Source organism: Sinocyclocheilus grahami, unplaced genomic scaffold (assembly GCF_001515645.1).
Source record: "Sinocyclocheilus grahami isolate Dianchi unplaced genomic scaffold, SAMN03320097.WGS_v1.1 scaffold73.1, whole genome shotgun sequence".
NCBI lineage: Eukaryota > Metazoa > Chordata > Actinopteri > Cypriniformes > Cyprinidae > Sinocyclocheilus > Sinocyclocheilus grahami.
The window spans coordinates 179087-197141 of NW_015505252.1; the positions used below are offsets into that span (position 1 = coordinate 179087).

At 37.6% G+C, this 18055-nt stretch overlaps 1 protein-coding gene across 1 annotated transcript in view; it reads right to left on the reverse strand.

Annotated features, from left to right (window-relative positions):
• Positions 1–264: 264 nt before the first annotated feature.
• The window catches only part of LOC107585676 (lipoxygenase homology domain-containing protein 1-like), a 35504-nt gene continuing 17713 nt past the window's right edge, over positions 265–18055 (reverse strand). Inside the window, exons 20-40 of the mRNA XM_016272804.1 lie at positions 17011–17162; positions 16808–16941; positions 15361–15512; positions 15168–15272; positions 14959–15087; positions 13690–13854; positions 13340–13521; positions 12006–12122; positions 8459–8621; positions 8187–8338; positions 5976–6185; positions 5732–5855; positions 5095–5300; positions 4386–4513; positions 3717–3834; positions 3462–3639; positions 3167–3352; positions 2866–3036; positions 1859–1997; positions 1623–1778; positions 265–1342 (exon numbers count right to left, since the gene is read on the reverse strand). Coding sequence (XP_016128290.1) covers positions 862–1342; positions 1623–1778; positions 1859–1997; positions 2866–3036; positions 3167–3352; positions 3462–3639; positions 3717–3834; positions 4386–4513; positions 5095–5300; positions 5732–5855; positions 5976–6185; positions 8187–8338; positions 8459–8621; positions 12006–12122; positions 13340–13521; positions 13690–13854; positions 14959–15087; positions 15168–15272; positions 15361–15512; positions 16808–16941; positions 17011–17162 — 3548 coding nt within the window. The 3' untranslated portion in view covers positions 265–861. The remainder of the gene's footprint in view (positions 1343–1622; positions 1779–1858; positions 1998–2865; positions 3037–3166; positions 3353–3461; positions 3640–3716; positions 3835–4385; positions 4514–5094; positions 5301–5731; positions 5856–5975; positions 6186–8186; positions 8339–8458; positions 8622–12005; positions 12123–13339; positions 13522–13689; positions 13855–14958; positions 15088–15167; positions 15273–15360; positions 15513–16807; positions 16942–17010; positions 17163–18055) is intronic.

The window sequence follows — 18055 nt, forward strand, 5'->3', positions numbered from 1 at the left end:
AACCAAACAGTTGATGGTAGCCATTGGCTTCCATATTATGGACAAAAAAATACTATGAAAGTCAATTGCTACTTACTAACATTCTTCAAAACATCTCCTGTGTTCAGCAGAAAAAAGAAACTCACATAGGTTCAGTCGCATTTAATTTTGTTCGGCCAATTTCTGCGATCAAAATGCAGTAATTTCAATAGGAATCCAAGCAATCGTGTTCATGTGTTCCAGTTCATGCGTCTCCACACTATTGACAAGACGCTGGGTTTTTTTCCCTGTGAAATTTCTCAAATGTATGTGACTAAACTTTTTTCCATGTATAATTATGAGTTTTCTTAGCAACAACATTAAGGGATCTCTTAATGAAATTTCATTACAATTTAATGGTGAAGTATGTAATTTCTAATCCATTAGGGACCAAACGAATGGCAAAAATACAATAATTCAGACTTTAAGTTGGTATTCTTTCGAAATAGGAATAAGACTTTCTGATCTGAATGAAACGCAGGTATAGCTTACAACCATCAGCTTAGTCATGATTTACTTATAGCTGTGGCTGGAAAACATCAAAGAGGTTACCTCATCTATAAAGGGATAATTCACCCAAAAATGGACATCCAAACCTGTATGGCTTTCTTTCTATTGTTGAACACAAAAGAAGATATTGTTTTGGTCCAAACAACATCGGATCCCATTGGCTGTCAACAGTATAGACAAAAAACACTGAGATCTTCTTTTGTGTTTCACAAAGTCATACAGGTGTGGTACGACATTAGTGTGTAAACAATCAAAGGATCGTTGATATGACCATGTCGTGTAATGAATATTCATTAGTAATACTGACTGGACCATTGACTGGTTGACTAAATGTCAATACTTTGGATAGATCACGCGCTTTATCCTCCCGTCCGCTTTGTTTTTGTCCAGCCATTTCCCACAAATGAAGATTGTGGTCACAGCGTTGGTCGTGTTTGTAATCTCGATCCTGCTCAGAAGCCATCCGGGACTGAGTCCAGAGTTATCGTGTTCCACGTGTATGCGGAGCAGATCGCCCAGGCCCAGCAGTTCCAGAATAAACCGGTTCGTCTGGCCGCGCTCAAACAGGTTCTGGAACTTCTTGGTAAGCTGCCTCTGGCCGGAGTCGCCGTTGGAGCCGAAGATGGTGATGAAGACGTTGGCGTCTGTGCCTGCGCCCTTCTCGTCGCCCGTGATAACGATGAGCTCGTATTTTACAGGTACGAGGCTTTGGGCCTTGCTGGTGAAGCTCTCGATGAACTTGCTGCACTCGAAAGTTTGGAACTCATCCCGTTTTGAGGAAAGAGGGATGGCGGCGTCACAACGGAAGATATACCTGAGTGAAATAGGACAGATTATGGATAATACAGAGCAGGCCTATACTAGCCTCAGTAGTCCAGATCCTGAGGTTTAAACCATAACTTAATGGCTGGTAGCCATTTTTTCCATACTGTGGAAGTCAATGGCTACCAGTAACTGTTTAGTTACCAGCATTCTTCAAAATATCTTCTTTTGTGTACAGCAGGGGGGAAAAAAAGCTCATACAGGTTTAGAAAAGCTTGAGGGTGAGTAAATGATTACATTTTTGAGTCTCTTCAAAGTCCAAGATCACTCACTTATTGCCCAGCTCCTTCTCCGTGACAACAACCTCCTCCACAAACCAGGAGGCTTCCACTTTGACTTTCTTGCCATCTTTAGGGATGTGTCCCAGACAGATACTAGCGATGTCTCCCAGCTCCTTGGAGGAGAACTCAAAGCGGTCCTTAGCGCCTCTGAAATCACACATGGAGCAGCGTAACACATGCTAACCAAGTAGAACTGAATACCAGCTGAGAAACAAATGTACACCTACCGCAAAAAACGCTTCTTTTTAGTCGAGTTCTCCAACACAAACTCTTTGGAACGTCCTTTCTTCCCTTCTAGAACGATCCAGGCGTTCTCTTTGGTTTCAGCATCATCCATATCTGCTGTCGTGACCAAGATTTCATATTCTGTATGAGGCGAAACACATGCTGTTATATTATCTAAAATCGAATACATATGCATATATATATATATATTAGAATTTCAAATTTACATATGCAAATAATTACGATTGTTTTATTGTTTTGGAAGACTTTTCTGCACACCAAGGCTGCCTTTAATTGTTTTAAAACACAATAAAAACAGTAATATTGTAAAATATTATTGCAATTTAAAATAACTGTTTTCTACTGTAATATATTTTAAAATGTATTTTATTCCTGTGATCAAAGCTGAATTTTCAGCAGCCATTACTCCAGTGTCATTAATTAATAATTAAGTAATAATTCTAATTAATAATGGTTCTTATTATTATCAAAGTTGAAAACAGATTCTTAGTCTTATATTTATCAATTTGATAATTTATTTAATGTATGTATATATATATTATATATATATATATATATATATATATATATATATAAATGATCAAATAAATTATCAAATTGATAAAAATATATAAATATAAGACTAAGAAACGGTTTACAATTATTTCCAGATAAAATAAAACAGAATTATTTGCAATTCATTCATTCAACAATTAAGTACTTTAAATGTAGCTTTCAATACACGTTAATGATCTTTTAGCGAATGATTCATCTGTGCATGTTATTCCAAAGAAATAATGTCATTCCCTTCAATCCCGTTATACAGAGACACTTTTCCATCCATTCAGTTCCCACTTAATATTCTGTTTCACTTGGAAATATGTCCCATTATGGAAGTAAAATGGGTTGCAAATGGGCGAGTTATGAACTCCAACTGAATTCTGTCAAATTGAACTGTTTTTACTTCACTCCATTTGTATGTGTGTGTGTGAACTCTTGTGTGTCTCACTGGTTTTATCATCAAAATCCACTGCATCGCTGTTGGCACACGCCAGCTCTCTCATTATCTGTCCATCATCCTCGTTCTTGGCGAGCCAGCGGTCACACTGGAAACGAAACTTCTTCCCCAAGATGTCATCATGCACGTCTACATACTCCAGGTGCCAACCGGCAGCCAGACCTGTCAACACAAACACGCACTTGTGTTTTGAGCATATAAACATATACAGGTTTGATGACAGGCCTAGCTTGAGTTTAACTTCCTAATCTGCTCATCACGAGTGTTGTTCTGAGCACTTTGATTGGCTCACCTGAGTTGTCGTGCCAAATGCGCACTTTCGAGAGCTCGCCCAAGCTGAGGATGTCAGGGAAACGGAACGTGTCTGTCTGTTTGCGCTCAAACTTGTTGGTGTTGTTGCTTTCTTTCAGAGTCAGCGTTCCAGTGTCACCGTTCTCTCCGAAAATAATCATCCACACATTAGCATCGGTTCCAGCCGCTAAAAAGCAACCAATCATAGGTTACACTCTGCTGTATCTGTGACCATAAACACAACCAATCGAAGAATTGCTTTTAAGTAGTTGTAGACACTACAAAGAAGTGCGCACCAGATATATCGCTGGTCTTCACAGAAACGGTGTAGGTGGTGAACTCCACCATTTCCTCGTCATTTATTACTGCAGGCATCTCGCAGAGGAGCGTTCGCTTGGGCCCGTATGAGCGAGACAGCCATTCCTCGTACATAAATAACGCCACTTCGTCCGTCTGCAGGTTATGCAGTTCAATCTACAGTACATACATACACGCATTAATATTTTTAAAGGCTTGCGAAATTACAGTATATGTCACTTTCTCTTACAAACCATATCCAGGAACCAGTCGGGTCTGCTTCCAGAACCATCTATACGCACTCTCATCTTTCTCAAAGGAGCGATATCCTCAATCTCCAGATTGAATGTGTCCTTCTGCCCTCGTTCAAATCTTCACACATTAAACACAAAAATGAGACATGGGAAAATATGCATAATCATCATTTTTAAGAGACTGTGGTCCCAGGTAACCAGGGTTGTTATAGTTAACTAAAACTAAAACCATAAAAAATTTAGTTACTTGAAATGAAATATTAACTGAAATAATATAATACAGCTATTTACTGTAAGTTTAGATGTAGCACTTGTACTTAACTAAATGAATACAAAATAAAACTAGGCATTTTAAAAATGAATAAAAACAAACAACAAAATTACTAAACCTAACTCAAATTAAAGTGAAAACAGAAAAGATAAATAAATAAAGTCTAATCCAAAATATTAACAAAATCTATAGTGGTATATGATTGTCAATAAAAGAACACTGCAGGTAACCTATTTGCTAATAGTTGCATTCTAATTTTATTCTTATATTTTTCAACTCAAATCAATATTTTTGCAAAACAACATTACATTTATCTTGCAATAATCACCAGCTGTCTGTACATTATCCTTGTGTTTCTGTGTGTGTGTGTGTGTGTGTGTGTGTGTGTGCATAAGCACCTGTCCTCTAATTTTGGCAGCAGCATTTCCTCTGACGTGCCGTAGACTCCAAACACAGTCATGTAGATCTGTGTGTCTGTACCTGCGTGCTGGACATCTCCTGTTATCACTGTTACCTCATAGATCATCTAGAAGAAAAATATCTTTCATGAAGTACACTTACTGTAGTATACAGCAGCAAATCAGCATATTAGAATGATTTCTGAAGGATCATGTGACACTGAAGACTGGAGTAATGATCAAATAAATGCAGCCGTGGTGAGCAGAAGAGGTTTATTTAAAACTTTTCTTTTTAAAAATCATACCAACCCTTCACTTTTGAATAGTACAGTATATACTGTAATAAAATAATAATATTTAATAAAATAAAGAATAAACATGGGAAGTAAACACCTTACATGAGCTATTTATATTTTTAAGGCTGAATGAAATGGAACGGTGTACCTTCTGTGGGATGCTGACAGTTTCGGCATCCTTTACATCTAAGAAACAAGCGGTGAGTCCGTCTCCTCTGTCTTTGGCCAACCAGCATTTACAGGGAAACACGAAACGCACTGCTTTAGTCGGCACGTCAACAGTCAACTCCTCTACTAACCAGCAGCTCTCTGGAGTCGCCCCATCATGACCCAACTACACACAACACAAACCAACAATCTGACGTCTGCTTACGAATGCAAACTACTGAATCTGTGTGTGTGTTTTCTCTCACTTCCACTTTCTTGATGTCCCCAACATCAGTTCCGTAACAGATGAAGTAATCCAAGGATCCAGGCAGGAATCCGTTTTTCCCATCCAAGTCGAGCCAGAGGCGATCTGTCTTTTTGTTCTTCTTTCCTATGATGATGACATACACTCGGCTACTCGTCCCAGCATCCCAATCCCAACCCGTCGCCACCGAGAAGTGGTAGGGAATCACTATACACACACACACACACACAACATTAAAGTTTTCCCCTCATATTAAATTCAACTAGAGAATAGTGGTGTTTACTCATGAAAAAACGTTCACGATGCAAGGGTGTTGCCAGAGCTTTAAATTAAATTAAATTAAATATTTTAACAATATTATAATTTGAAATATCATAAGGGTGGGTGGTTGCCAGGGCTTTAAATTAAATTAAATTAAATTAAATTAAATTAAATATTTAAACAATATGATAAGTTGACATGTTAAATGAATAATATTTACATTTGTACAAATTTGGGGGAAAAAGATTGCACCATATAATTTGTAATGAAAATATTCTAGTAAATCATATAAAAATCCAAAATAGAACAATTGATAGTCTCAGACCTTTGAAGCCCACTGTATGTTGTGGAGTGGGACTCTATATGCTTATACATACATGATCCTTCCTCGTCTTCTTCTTCCTCTGAATGCCGTTTCTTGTTTTTCTTGTTCATGTTGCTGTCCAGATTTGTCACTTTTTTAATTGGACAGAAGGCAGTCTCTCGCTCTCCCTCATACCCCTACACACACACATATACACACAGTACATACATCTGGATGTGCTCTGGACTAGTCTGTGACACTGTAACATTGTTAACGCATGCATGCACAGGTGCACACATGCACACATGCAGGCAGACCTTAACGTAGAACACCCTGTCGATCCGTTTGTCCTCCTTCTTTCTCGAAAGCCATCGCTCGCACAAAAACAGAAACACTTCCTCCGTATCTTGGTCCACCACTTCCACCTGTTCCAGGTACCAATCAGCACTCAGCATCCTGTTGTCATGGCGAACGCGGATCTTGAACACCTGGCCCAGATCCACAGCCTCCAGGGTGAATGTGTCCACCTGACCAATCAGAAGCAGTTGTTGTCAGCAGCCAATCAGAGGGCAGGCCCACTACTGTTGAAATGTTTGGTGTCAGTAATAATTTTATTTCGCAAAGGTGCATTAAAAAGTGATGATCAGTAAAGACATTTATGGTGTTAAAAAAAAACTATTTTCAACATTGATAACAACAAGAAATGTTTCTTGAGCAGCAAATCAACACTAGAATGATTTCAGAAGGATCATGTGACACTGACGTAATGATGCTGAAAATTCCGTTTGAACACAGGAATAAATTACATTTTAATATATATTAAAATAGAAAAAAGTTCATTTAAATTGTAATAATGTTTCATAATTTTTACTGTATTTTTGATCAAATAAATGCAGCCTTTGTGAGCAGAAGAGACTTCTTTCAAAAACATTTTTAAAATCTTACAGAGCCCAAACTCTGAATGGTTGTTTTAAATCGTCTTTATTTTAATGGTGTCAAAATGTCTGAAGACAAAGGATAGTAAAACCTGACAAGCCTTATGAGGACATTGCCACAACAGCTTCATATAGGTTCAATTTTCACCTAAAATGAATCCAAAATTAAGAAGTATTAGGATGATGTCCTCATAAAGACGTGTATTTGTGTCTCACCGATCCTCTCTCAAACTTATTGCTGTTCTCAGACTTGCTGAGTTTGCGTTCTCCAGTGTCGCCCATGTCTCCGTAAAGAGTGATGAACACGTTGGCATCGGTTCCCGCTCCATACACATCCCCCGTGGTCACCGTCACTGTATATGTGTGAACTGCAACACACAAAAATGCATAGTTTGAATGCAGTCATTTGCATAAAACTAGGAGTCTGTCGAATGCATAAATATAGTACATACAGGTAATTCTAAATGGAAAACTGTCCACACACTTACTCTCCAGTGCGTCATCCACCTCTGTCTCAATGGCTTTGAGGGTTCCGTCTCGTGAAAGTTTCTCTACGATGATGTCAGACGGTACTAGCTCTCGAATCGTCTCACCGTCCTCCTCCGAGCGAGCCAACCATCCCTCAAACGGGAATATTGCAGTCTCAGAGCCCTGCATGAACATGCATTTTTGAGTCTTGACATGTTGAATATTAGTCCTTTACATTTTATTAAAGGGGTCATGATATGATGCGATTTCAATTTTTCCTTTCTCTTTGGAGCGTTACAAGCTCTTGGTGCATAAAGAAGATCTGTAAAGTTGCAAAGACTAAAGTCTCAAATCCAAAGAGATGTTCTTTATAAAAGTTAAGAGTCAACCACGCCTACCTAAAACGGCTCGTTCTAACACGCCCCCACATATCTACGTCACTATGTGGGAAGATTTGCATAACGCCACCCAAATGTTCACGCAAAGAAAGAAGGCGTAACTTTTATTCTCGCTGTAGTATTGTTGTTGCCGCCGCCGCCATGCCGTGAAGGCGCTGTTTCGTTGTGAAAGTGAAACTACTTTGGTTGGCCTTCCAAAAGAGGACGATATCCGCTTCGTCATGCCTAGAGCTGATCCGTGCTGGTCGCTGAGGAAATACATCGACTTAGCGCTGTGGAATGTTTCTTGAGCAGCAAATCAACACTAGAATGATTTCAGAAGGATCATGTGACACTGACGTAATGATGCTGAAAATTCCGTTTGAACACAGGAATAAATTACATTTTAATATATATTAAAATAGAAAAAAGTTCATTTAAATTGTAATAATGTTTCATAATTTTTACTGTATTTTTGATCAAATAAATGCAGCCTTTGTGAGCAGAAGAGACTTCTTTCAAAAACATTTTTAAAATCTTACAGAGCCCAAACTCTGAATGGTTGTTTTAAATCGTCTTTGTTTTAATGGTGTCAAAATGTCTGAAGACAAAGGATAGTAAAACCTGACAAGCCTTATGAGGACATTGCCACAACAGCTTCATATAGGTTCAATTTTCACCTAAAATGAATCCAAAATTAAGAAGTATTAGGATGATGTCCTCATAAAGACGTGTATTTGTGTCTCACCGATCCTCTCTCAAACTTATTGCTGTTCTCAGACTTGCTGAGTTTGCGTTCTCCAGTGTCGCCCATGTCTCCGTAAAGAGTGATGAACACGTTGGCATCGGTTCCCGCTCCATACACATCCCCCGTGGTCACCGTCACTGTATATGTGTGAACTGCAACACACAAAAATGCATAGTTTGAATGCAGTCATTTGCATAAAACTAGGAGTCTGTCGAATGCATAAATATAGTACATACAGGTAATTCTAAATGGAAAACTGTCCACACACTTACTCTCCAGTGCGTCATCCACCTCTGTCTCAATGGCTTTGAGGGTTCCGTCTCGTGAAAGTTTCTCTACGATGATGTCAGACGGTACTAGCTCTCGAATCGTCTCACCGTCCTCCTCCGAGCGAGCCAACCATCCCTCAAACGGGAATATTGCAGTCTCAGAGCCCTGCATGAACATGCATTTTTGAGTCTTGACATGTTGAATATTAGTCCTTTACATTTTATTAAAGGGGTCATGATATGATGCGATTTCAATTTTTCCTTTCTCTTTGGAGTGTTACAAGCTCTTGGTGCATAAAGAAGATCTGTAAAGTTGCAAAGACTAAAGTCTCAAATCCAAAGAGATGTTCTTTATAAAAGTTAAGAGTCAACCACGCCTACCTAAAACGGCTCGTTCTAACACGCCCCCACATATCTACGTCACTATGTGGAAATATTAGCATAATGCCGCCCAAATGAAATGTTCACGCAAAGAAAGAAGGCGTAACTTTTATTCTCGCTGTAGTATTGTTGTTGCCGCCGCCGCCATGCCGTGAAGGCGCTGTTTCGTTGTGAAAGTGAAACTACTTTGGTTGGCCTTCCAAAAGAGGACGATATCCGCTTCGTCATGCCTAGAGCTGATCCGTGCTGGTCGCTGAGGAAATACATCGACTTCGCACTGTGGATCGCTGGATCGGCTTTCACTGTGGATGAAGCGGAGTCCAGCCCGGGGTCGTCACATGTGGTTGCCGCAAGCCCGCCGGACGCTCCTTCGTTGAACCGGCCGGCCGCCACCGTTCTCAAGCCCGCCCACCTCTGCTCACTCAAGCCGGCCTCCGCTCACTCTAGGCCGCCGCTCATTCAAGCCCACGGTGTGTGACGCATTTTCGTTGTGAAAGTGAAACTACTTTGTTTGGCCTTCCAAAAGAGGACACGACTAGAAATCAGTGGTTAAGTTGTATTTACAACACTGTTCCAGAACAGTTCAACACAAATATTCAGATGTGTGCAGCACATTTTATGGAGGACTGTTTCCTGATCCTGGTAGAGTAGACTACAATGCCGGCTGTTCTGACTCACAGACTGTAAGTACATTTTTTATATTTAAAGAATTTGCCACTGATGATTCTAACGCAAGTTTTTTTGGGCAGTGTAGAGTAGCACTTGTTGTTTGTCATTTCTCCGATCACAAATGCAGATATGGTTTTATGTTATGCTCCGGCCGGACAGGGCATCACAATATGGTAAGGGGCGTAACATTTCCATCACATGCTTGAGGCATTCGGCCAATCACAATGCACTGGATAGCTGGCCAATCACAGCACACCTCGCTTTTCAGACCGATGAGATTTGTAAAAATCGACAAGTTTCAGAAAGGCGGGGCATAGAGGAGAAACAATATACAGTATGTGGAAGAAAATAATGTGTTTTTTTAACCTTAAACCGCATAAACATTTCATTACACCAAATAATGTTCTTTTTAGCATCATATGACCCCTTTAAAGGAAATTTTATTAATAATACTATGAAGTGTTCATTCAAAGGTTAAAGGAATGGTTCACCCAAAAATGAAAATTCTGTTATTAATTACTCACCCTCATGTCATTCCAAATCCATAAGACCGTCGTTCACTTTCGGAACACAAATTAAGATATTCCGATGAATTCCGAGAGCTCTCTTGACCCACCATAGACAGCAAGGATCCTTACAAGATCAAGGCTCAGAAATGTAGTAAGGACATCGTTCAAATAAACCATGTGACATCAGTGGTTCAACCGAAAGTTTTACGAAGCTACGAGAATACTTTTTGTGCACAAAGAAAACAAAAATAACGACTTTATTCAACAATTCCTCGTCTCCGCGTCACCCTGGCGCCATTTTGGAGAGTATCACATACGTAAACTGACACAGAACAGCATACGTTGTTTACGTATGTGATACGCTCCAAAATGGCACTATAGGGTGATGCGGAGGAGACGAATTGTTGAATAAAGTCTAAAGTATTTTTGTTTTCTTTGTGCACAAAACGTATTCCCGTAGTTTCGTAAAATTACGGTTGAACCACTGATGTCACATGGACTATTTTAACGATGTCCTTACTACGTCACTCTGAACCTTGATCGTGTCAGAGAGCTCTCGGATTCCATCGAAAATATCTTAACTTGTGTTCCGATGGTGAAGGAAGGTCTTACTGGTTTGGAACGACATGAGGGCGAGTAATTAATGACAGAATTTTCATTTTTGGGTGAACTATCCCTTTAAATGTGTAATTTATTCACTGTTGCAGTACTTTATCCTACAGGACTACCTGTTTAGTGGTAAACTGACCAGTCTGGGCAGAAAAATGGGGTAGAGGAGGCTAGTTTTAAATTTCAGTAAAATAATCATCTAATAATCAGCCAATTCATAAAATAATCCATCAAATATCAAAATCTGTCACACGTGCCGTGTCAAGGCTGAAAGTATGTAATATACTATACCATTCAAAAGTTTGAGATCGGTAAGATTTATTTGAAAGAGTCTCTTACACTCACCATTTCTGCATTTATAATTATTTGCTACAAAGATACAATGAAAATTGTGAAACATGACCATTTCAAATGGCTGCTTTCTATTGTAATATATGTTCAAATGTCATTTATTCCTGTGATCAAAGCTGAATTTTCAGCATCATTATTCCAGTCTTCAGTGTCACATGATCCTTTAGAAATCATTCTAATAAGCTGATTTGCTGCTCAAGAAATATTTTTAGCAAAGCTGAAAACTGTTTTGCTGCTTCATATTTTTGTGGCAACTATGATATATTTTTTTCAAGATTCATTAATGAATTGAAATGTCAAAATAGCACCTATTTGAAATAGAAATCTTCTGTACCATTATAAATGTCTTTACTGTCACTATTGAGCGATTTAATGCATCCTTGCTGAATTAAAGTATTCATTTGTTTAAAAAAAGTGTACTGTAAATAAACAGTTTCTGCTGGTAAACGGTGGATGTGAATGTTGATACCAGAGTGTCATGCTGGTGTGATGTGATGCGTTTCACTCCTCTACTGTACACAGATAGCGCTGGAGTGGAGCGATAGGTCAGAGGAGATTAGTCACTGGAACTAATTATACAAACGGCAACAGAGAGCAGATGTGGGTCAATGAAATGGGTGTACGACAGACAGCGGAGAGGAAAAGGTTTTCCACAGCCAGACGGGAACATTCTAGACTCCAAGTTTCACGTTGCCAGAATTAAGTCCAATATATCTTGTCCAAAGCGTAGCTTAGTCTGGCCAAAAACGAGCACTTACGCAGGAAAGGCAGTCTGACCAACATGTGAAAGGATCAGCCACAGTTTGCCGTTTTAAGTGACATTTAGGGGGCTGAAATTGGCAGGATATGTATTTCTGGATCCCTTGAGAGTTTTCCAAAAATGCTTTGGGCTGAGATTAGACAAACCCAACTGCATTTCAAGAAGTCTGTCATGTTTAACTGTACAGTATATGCAGATTTGTACAAAAGCAGTTGATCTCCTTCTAACAGAGATAAAGTTCAGTAAAGTACTGTAAGATAAAGCTCAATACCTTCCCTTTCCGGAGAAGTCGGCGAGTTTCCACACGGTCTAAATGCCAGCCAGGGTTCACCCCTCGATTATCGTGACCGATACGGATTTTCTCAATGATATCGCCAATGTCCTCCAACTGCAGAAGCCCAGAATTAACATCAACATCACTGCCGTCAGTGTAAGCCTTCCATTAAAATTATTAATAGAAAAGTTAAGATGAAACTAAGACCCAGATTCATTTCTATTAGTTCAGGTTGGTTTTAGGGTTATTTTAGTTTAAAAAATAAAAAATAAAACTGAAAGTAAAATTAAAACCATAAAAATGTTCCTTGAAATAAAATAAACATTAAATGAAATAAAACTTTATTTTAAAGTGCCCCTATTATGGGTAATGAAAGGTTCATATTTTGGCTTTTGGAGTCCCCAACAACAGGTTGACATGCATGCATGGTCAAAAAACACTCATTGTCTTATAATATGCATTTATTTTGACCTTACTTGCTCAATGGCTCCCAAACGATTCGCTCAACGATTCATTTTTCCAAACCCCTCCTTTGCGTGACACTAATCTGCGGTGATTGGTCCGATTGGTCTCATTTTCATTTCATCTCGCCTGTAATGCCTGATAAAGCAGTGTTTGTGAGCGCAGTACTGCTTTGTGTACAGAGTTACCGGGGAAACCGCTATTTTTACCGCTCCGAAAGCAGCACCTAGTGGCAAAGAATGAATTTGCATTTTCATTCAGACCAATGGGAAAAGCCCAACTAGTGGGCGGGCAATATGCTAATGTTTCAGCTTGGGATTCGTTTTAAAAATGACTCGTTTCAATGATTCAGAGTCGACTCTTTCTTTTGAGAGACAATAGCTTTATAAACGGTGTACTTTCAGATTTAAAACTTTGCAGGATGTTTTCATTCACTTAGAGCTGTGTTACACACTGCATGAAAGATCATTTCCAAAAATCCATAATAGGGGCACTTTAACTAGTTACCAAGGCAACATTTCTCATTTTAGTTTAGTTTCACTTGATATACTAATATGAATAAAACTATATAAACATTACTAGTACTACTACTACTACTAACAACGACAAAATTACAAAAACTTGAACTAAAACTAAACTGAAAACAGAATATTAAAATTTGATTCCAAATTTCAGTAAAAACTATAAAGGTTTCTCAGTGATACTAAAATAACACCGGCTGGTTTATGCCAGTTGTACTGGTCTGTTGTTGGTCCAGCAACAAAACTTTACCAGCAAATCGCAGCACATAAAGCAGGACAAATAGCATCATCTTTCAACCCTAGTTTTATATTTATGTTGAGCAGCACAGAAACGATCTGCTCATTTACCTCTACAATGAACATGTCCTCCGCCCCTCGTTCAAAGTACATCCTCCTCTCTCTCTTGTTGACGCAGAGAGACTTCTGAGATGTACACACTCCGTTCTGCCCGTACAGAACGATGAAGACGTCTGCGTCCGTTCCCGCAGCAAATATATCACTGGTGAAGATTTTAATCTCATAGGGAACAACTGCAGCACAAAAGAGGAAATCACATGAATCATGAACAGCCTGTGTTGGTCTGTCTATGAGTGTTATGGCACAAATTTTCAACTGTCTGTATTTATAAAACATGAAGTAAATAAGGTTTAGTATTAGTCTGTAATCATTATAATTAGCTACATAAACATGTATCATACAGGGTGTGTATAGTACTGTCTGCAGTTCATTAGGGTACAGGTCTCTGACAATGGCACCATCGTCTTTTCCTTTATCCAGCCAACGGCCACATGGAAAGAGCAGCAGCTGACCCAGAGACGGAGCATCGATCTCTACCCAGTCCAAAAACCAGCCTGGAGACACACCTGAAAAACAGGACACCCCCCCCCAAACACACACATACACAAAACATACACACACAGAGACACGTGCAACATCCACATACACACATGTACACTGTAAGTACGGTAATTGTCTGTAGGATTTACACCAATGCTGGATTCAGAAAGCCAGAGAAATTAAATTATCACAAATTAAGTGACAATTTAATGCAAAAAAGACATAAAGGCATAAATGACAAAGATACTGACGCAGATTCATATGGATATAAATGAACCTTCATTTTCTTTATGCATGCACATTACTTCAATTTAAACTTGCATATTTTTTTAACAACTTTTATGTTTTTCACTTAGAACAAGTGAACTTTTTTGTCATGTTTTTGAGAGAAGTCATCAAAGACTGCAGTAAAAACATTAATATAGTGAAATATTATTACAATTTAAAATGAATGTTTTCTATTTGAATATACTGTAAAATGTTATTTATTCCTGTGATCAAAGCTGAATTTTCACGATCATTACTCCAGTCTTCAGTGTCACATGATCCTTCAGAAATCATTCTAATATTTATTTTCAGGATTTTTTAATGAATAGAAAAAAATAAAAAATAATAGCATTTATTTGAAATAGACATCTTTTGTAACATTATAAATGTCTTTTCAATCACTTTTGATCAATTTCACCCATCCTTGCTAAATAAAAGTATTCATTTGTTTTTAACCAACCCCAAATGAACACTAGTGCTTTTTTATGCATAATAGATGATTTTCACTTTATAATTAAGTATTTTTAAAATACGAAAATAACCAAAAATAAGCAGAATCAGAAACATCTTTACGATTATGTTTTAGAGTACAAATACAGTTTATAACTCATGTCTTTATACTATCTGTAAATAGCATCACAATAGCATTAATAGGAATGGATGTACATTACTTTTGTTTTTTGCTGTAAAAAGAACAGCGATCCGTTACAGTGTAAACACACAGACGAGCACACGCACACACGTCAATCATCAATGCACAGATTTGAACTCAACCAGAGTTCAGTTCAACAGAATGCAGATTCAACATATTTGCATAAAGATTTGAAACATTATAGAGTGATCTCTGATGTGAATGTGTGTACCTGCGTTGTCGTGGCCGATGCGGATTCTCTTGAGTTTTCCGATGTCCACTGCCTCAATGGTGAACTCATCAATCAGTCCAAACTCATACTTGTTCCAATGGTTCTTAAACGCCTTTAGATTAATGATACCTGACACACACAAAAACACTTTTCAGTAGCGGATAGGCTAACAGTACTAACAGTACAATCTGAATTGTTTTCATAGTTACCAGTGTCGTCTTTGGTTCCGTAAAGAATAGCATAAACGTTTGCATCTGTCCCGGCGCTCTTCTTCTCCCCTGTTTTTACTCTCATTGTGAATGTGGTTGACATGGCTACACACAGACATGATCAATGTAATATCAATGTAATAAGCAAATGCCATTAGGTTAAAGCAGAACACTTGTGTAACATTCAAGAGACCTTTTTGCTCTAGTCCGAGTTGAGCAGGCGAGGACTCCTCTTCTTCATCTCCATCTCTCTTCATGAAAGCCTCGTCTACTGGCACTAATTCACGGCCCAGCTGCCCGTCATCTTCATCAACCGCCAACCAGCGCTGACAGGGGAAAAAATACCTGAACAACACACAAATACAGTCAACAAAGTCTACAGAAAAGAGAAATCACTTTAATATGTCAGTTGTTTCTCTTTAGCCAGTGATTAGATTCAATCGGGTAAGTTGAGACTTAAAGGAACACTCCACTATTTTTGAAAATAGGCTCATTTTCCAACTCCCCTGGAGTTAAACAGTTGAATTTTACCGTTTTCGAATCCATTCAACCGCTCTCCGGGTCTGGCGGTAGCACTTTTAGCTTAGCTTAGCATAGATCATTGAATCTGATTAGACCATTAGCATCTCTCTCAAAAATGACCAAAGAGTTTCTATATTTTTCCTATTTAAATCTTGACTCTTCTGTAGTTACATCATGTACTTAGACCGACGGAAAATGAAAAGTTGTGATTTTCTAGGCCAATATGACTAGGAACTATACTCTCATTCTGGCGTAATAATCAAGGAACTTTGCTGCCGTACTATGGGTGCAGCAGGCGCAATGATATTACGTAGCACCTGAAAATAGGCTAACTTCCATCAACATAACCAACGTCACCACCTGCTTTCACAGGGAGCGTGCTGGGGACTATTTTCAGGCGCTGCATAATATCATTGCGCATTATCACATTTTTCATCTGAGGAACTAAAAACTGAAACTAAAATTAAACCCATTAAAAAAACATTTTCAATACTTGAAATAGAATAAATATTAACTGTAATAAAAGAAAATGTAAATATATATATATATTTCAGCAAGGGCAACATTTCTCATTTTCATTTAGTTTTTTTTTTAATAATTAAAACTTAAACTAAAAGCTAAAACTTAATAAAAACCATATGGTGATATTTAGTGGGGAAAAACTAATAAAATACATTACTAAAATTTAAATAAAATTAAATATTAAATATAAAAAAGCCTAATTCAAAATATTAACAAAAACTATAATATAATAGTACATTAATGATACTAAAATAACGTCTCAGTAGCCCTACGTCTCCTCTTGATGATTTCAAGAAATGTCTGAAATTATACTCAATAAATGATCTATTTCCTTAAAATGTATTTATTTAAAATAAATATTTAAGCAATTTCTGCAATCAAAAGTCAGAGATCTAAATATGAACTCAAACATTTCTCATCTAGCATTCCCAATATTAAAGCTGCAAAACTGCAAACCATATTAATTGTATAGCTCTCAACTCTTACTGTACATCAACAATTTACGCATTTGCTTCTATTTTTATTCCTCCTGAGAAATGTTAAGGGACACAAAGGTGGTACTTAAATGAGAAGTACATTACGTGCATGACACTCACATGGTTTCATCTTTCACATCAAAGATCTCGACGCGGTCCAGATACCATGCAACATTCGCCTGCTTGTTGTCATGACGCATCCTCAGTTTCTTCAAGGGCCCCAGATCCATCCCAGTGATCGTGAACACATCCTCCTGAAAATGATCTGCAGTCGGGTACATTCTCTATACAGTGTGATTGTGTGGGTGTTTTGTTCCACTCACCTGTCCGCGCTCAAACTTGTTAAGGTGGTTTGACTTGCGTAGTTTTCTCTCGCCCGTGTCGCCCATTTCTCCATAGATGTTGATGTAAACACTTGCATCGGTTCCGGCCCCCAGCATATCCCCAGTGAACACATGAACCTCGTATGAATTCTCTAAAATACATGAACACACAAGTGTCTTCTCAAAATTCACTTCTGTTGAAGGTATCAGGTGGTACATTGCTACCGTGACAGAAGGTATTTTTATACTTCAGACACACTTGGAATGTCTGAATCTCATTGTATTAGATAATAAAATAGCAAACAATTTTATTTTAATTCATTATCAAATTTATTTTAAAGCAAATGAGCACAAGCACAATTGTGACCATGGACCACAAAACCAGTCATAAGGGTCAATTTTTTAAAATTGAAACTGAATAAATAAGCTTTCCATTGATGTATGGTTTGTTAGGATAGAACAATATTTGGCCGAGATACAACTGTTTGAAAATCTGGAATCTGAGGGTGCAAAAAAATCTAAATATTGAGAAAATCACCTTTAAAGTTGTCCAAATTAAATTCTTAGCAATGCATATTACTTATCAAAAATTAAGTTTTGATATATTTACGGTAGGACATTTACAAAATATCTTCTTGGAACATGATCTTTACTTAATATCCTAATGATTTTTGGCATAAAAGAAAAATCGATAATTTTGACCCATACAAAGGTTTTTTGGCTATAGCTACAAATATCCCCCAGCGACTTAAGACTGCTTTTGTACTCCAGGGTCACAATTTATAAGCAAATTTTCATGAAAAGAACATGAACATTAAAGGTGTTTTTATCTTATATTAAATAATTAATTAAATAAAATATGTACAGTATTTCAAATTAATTAAAAAATGTATTTATAAAAATTTATAAACAAATGTATTCATGAATTAATTTAATGTATTAATTATATTACAAATATTAATTTAAAATATACACATATAATTTTTCCAACGCATAATACATATTTATTAAAAAAATTCTTAATTTATATTTTATAAATAAATGT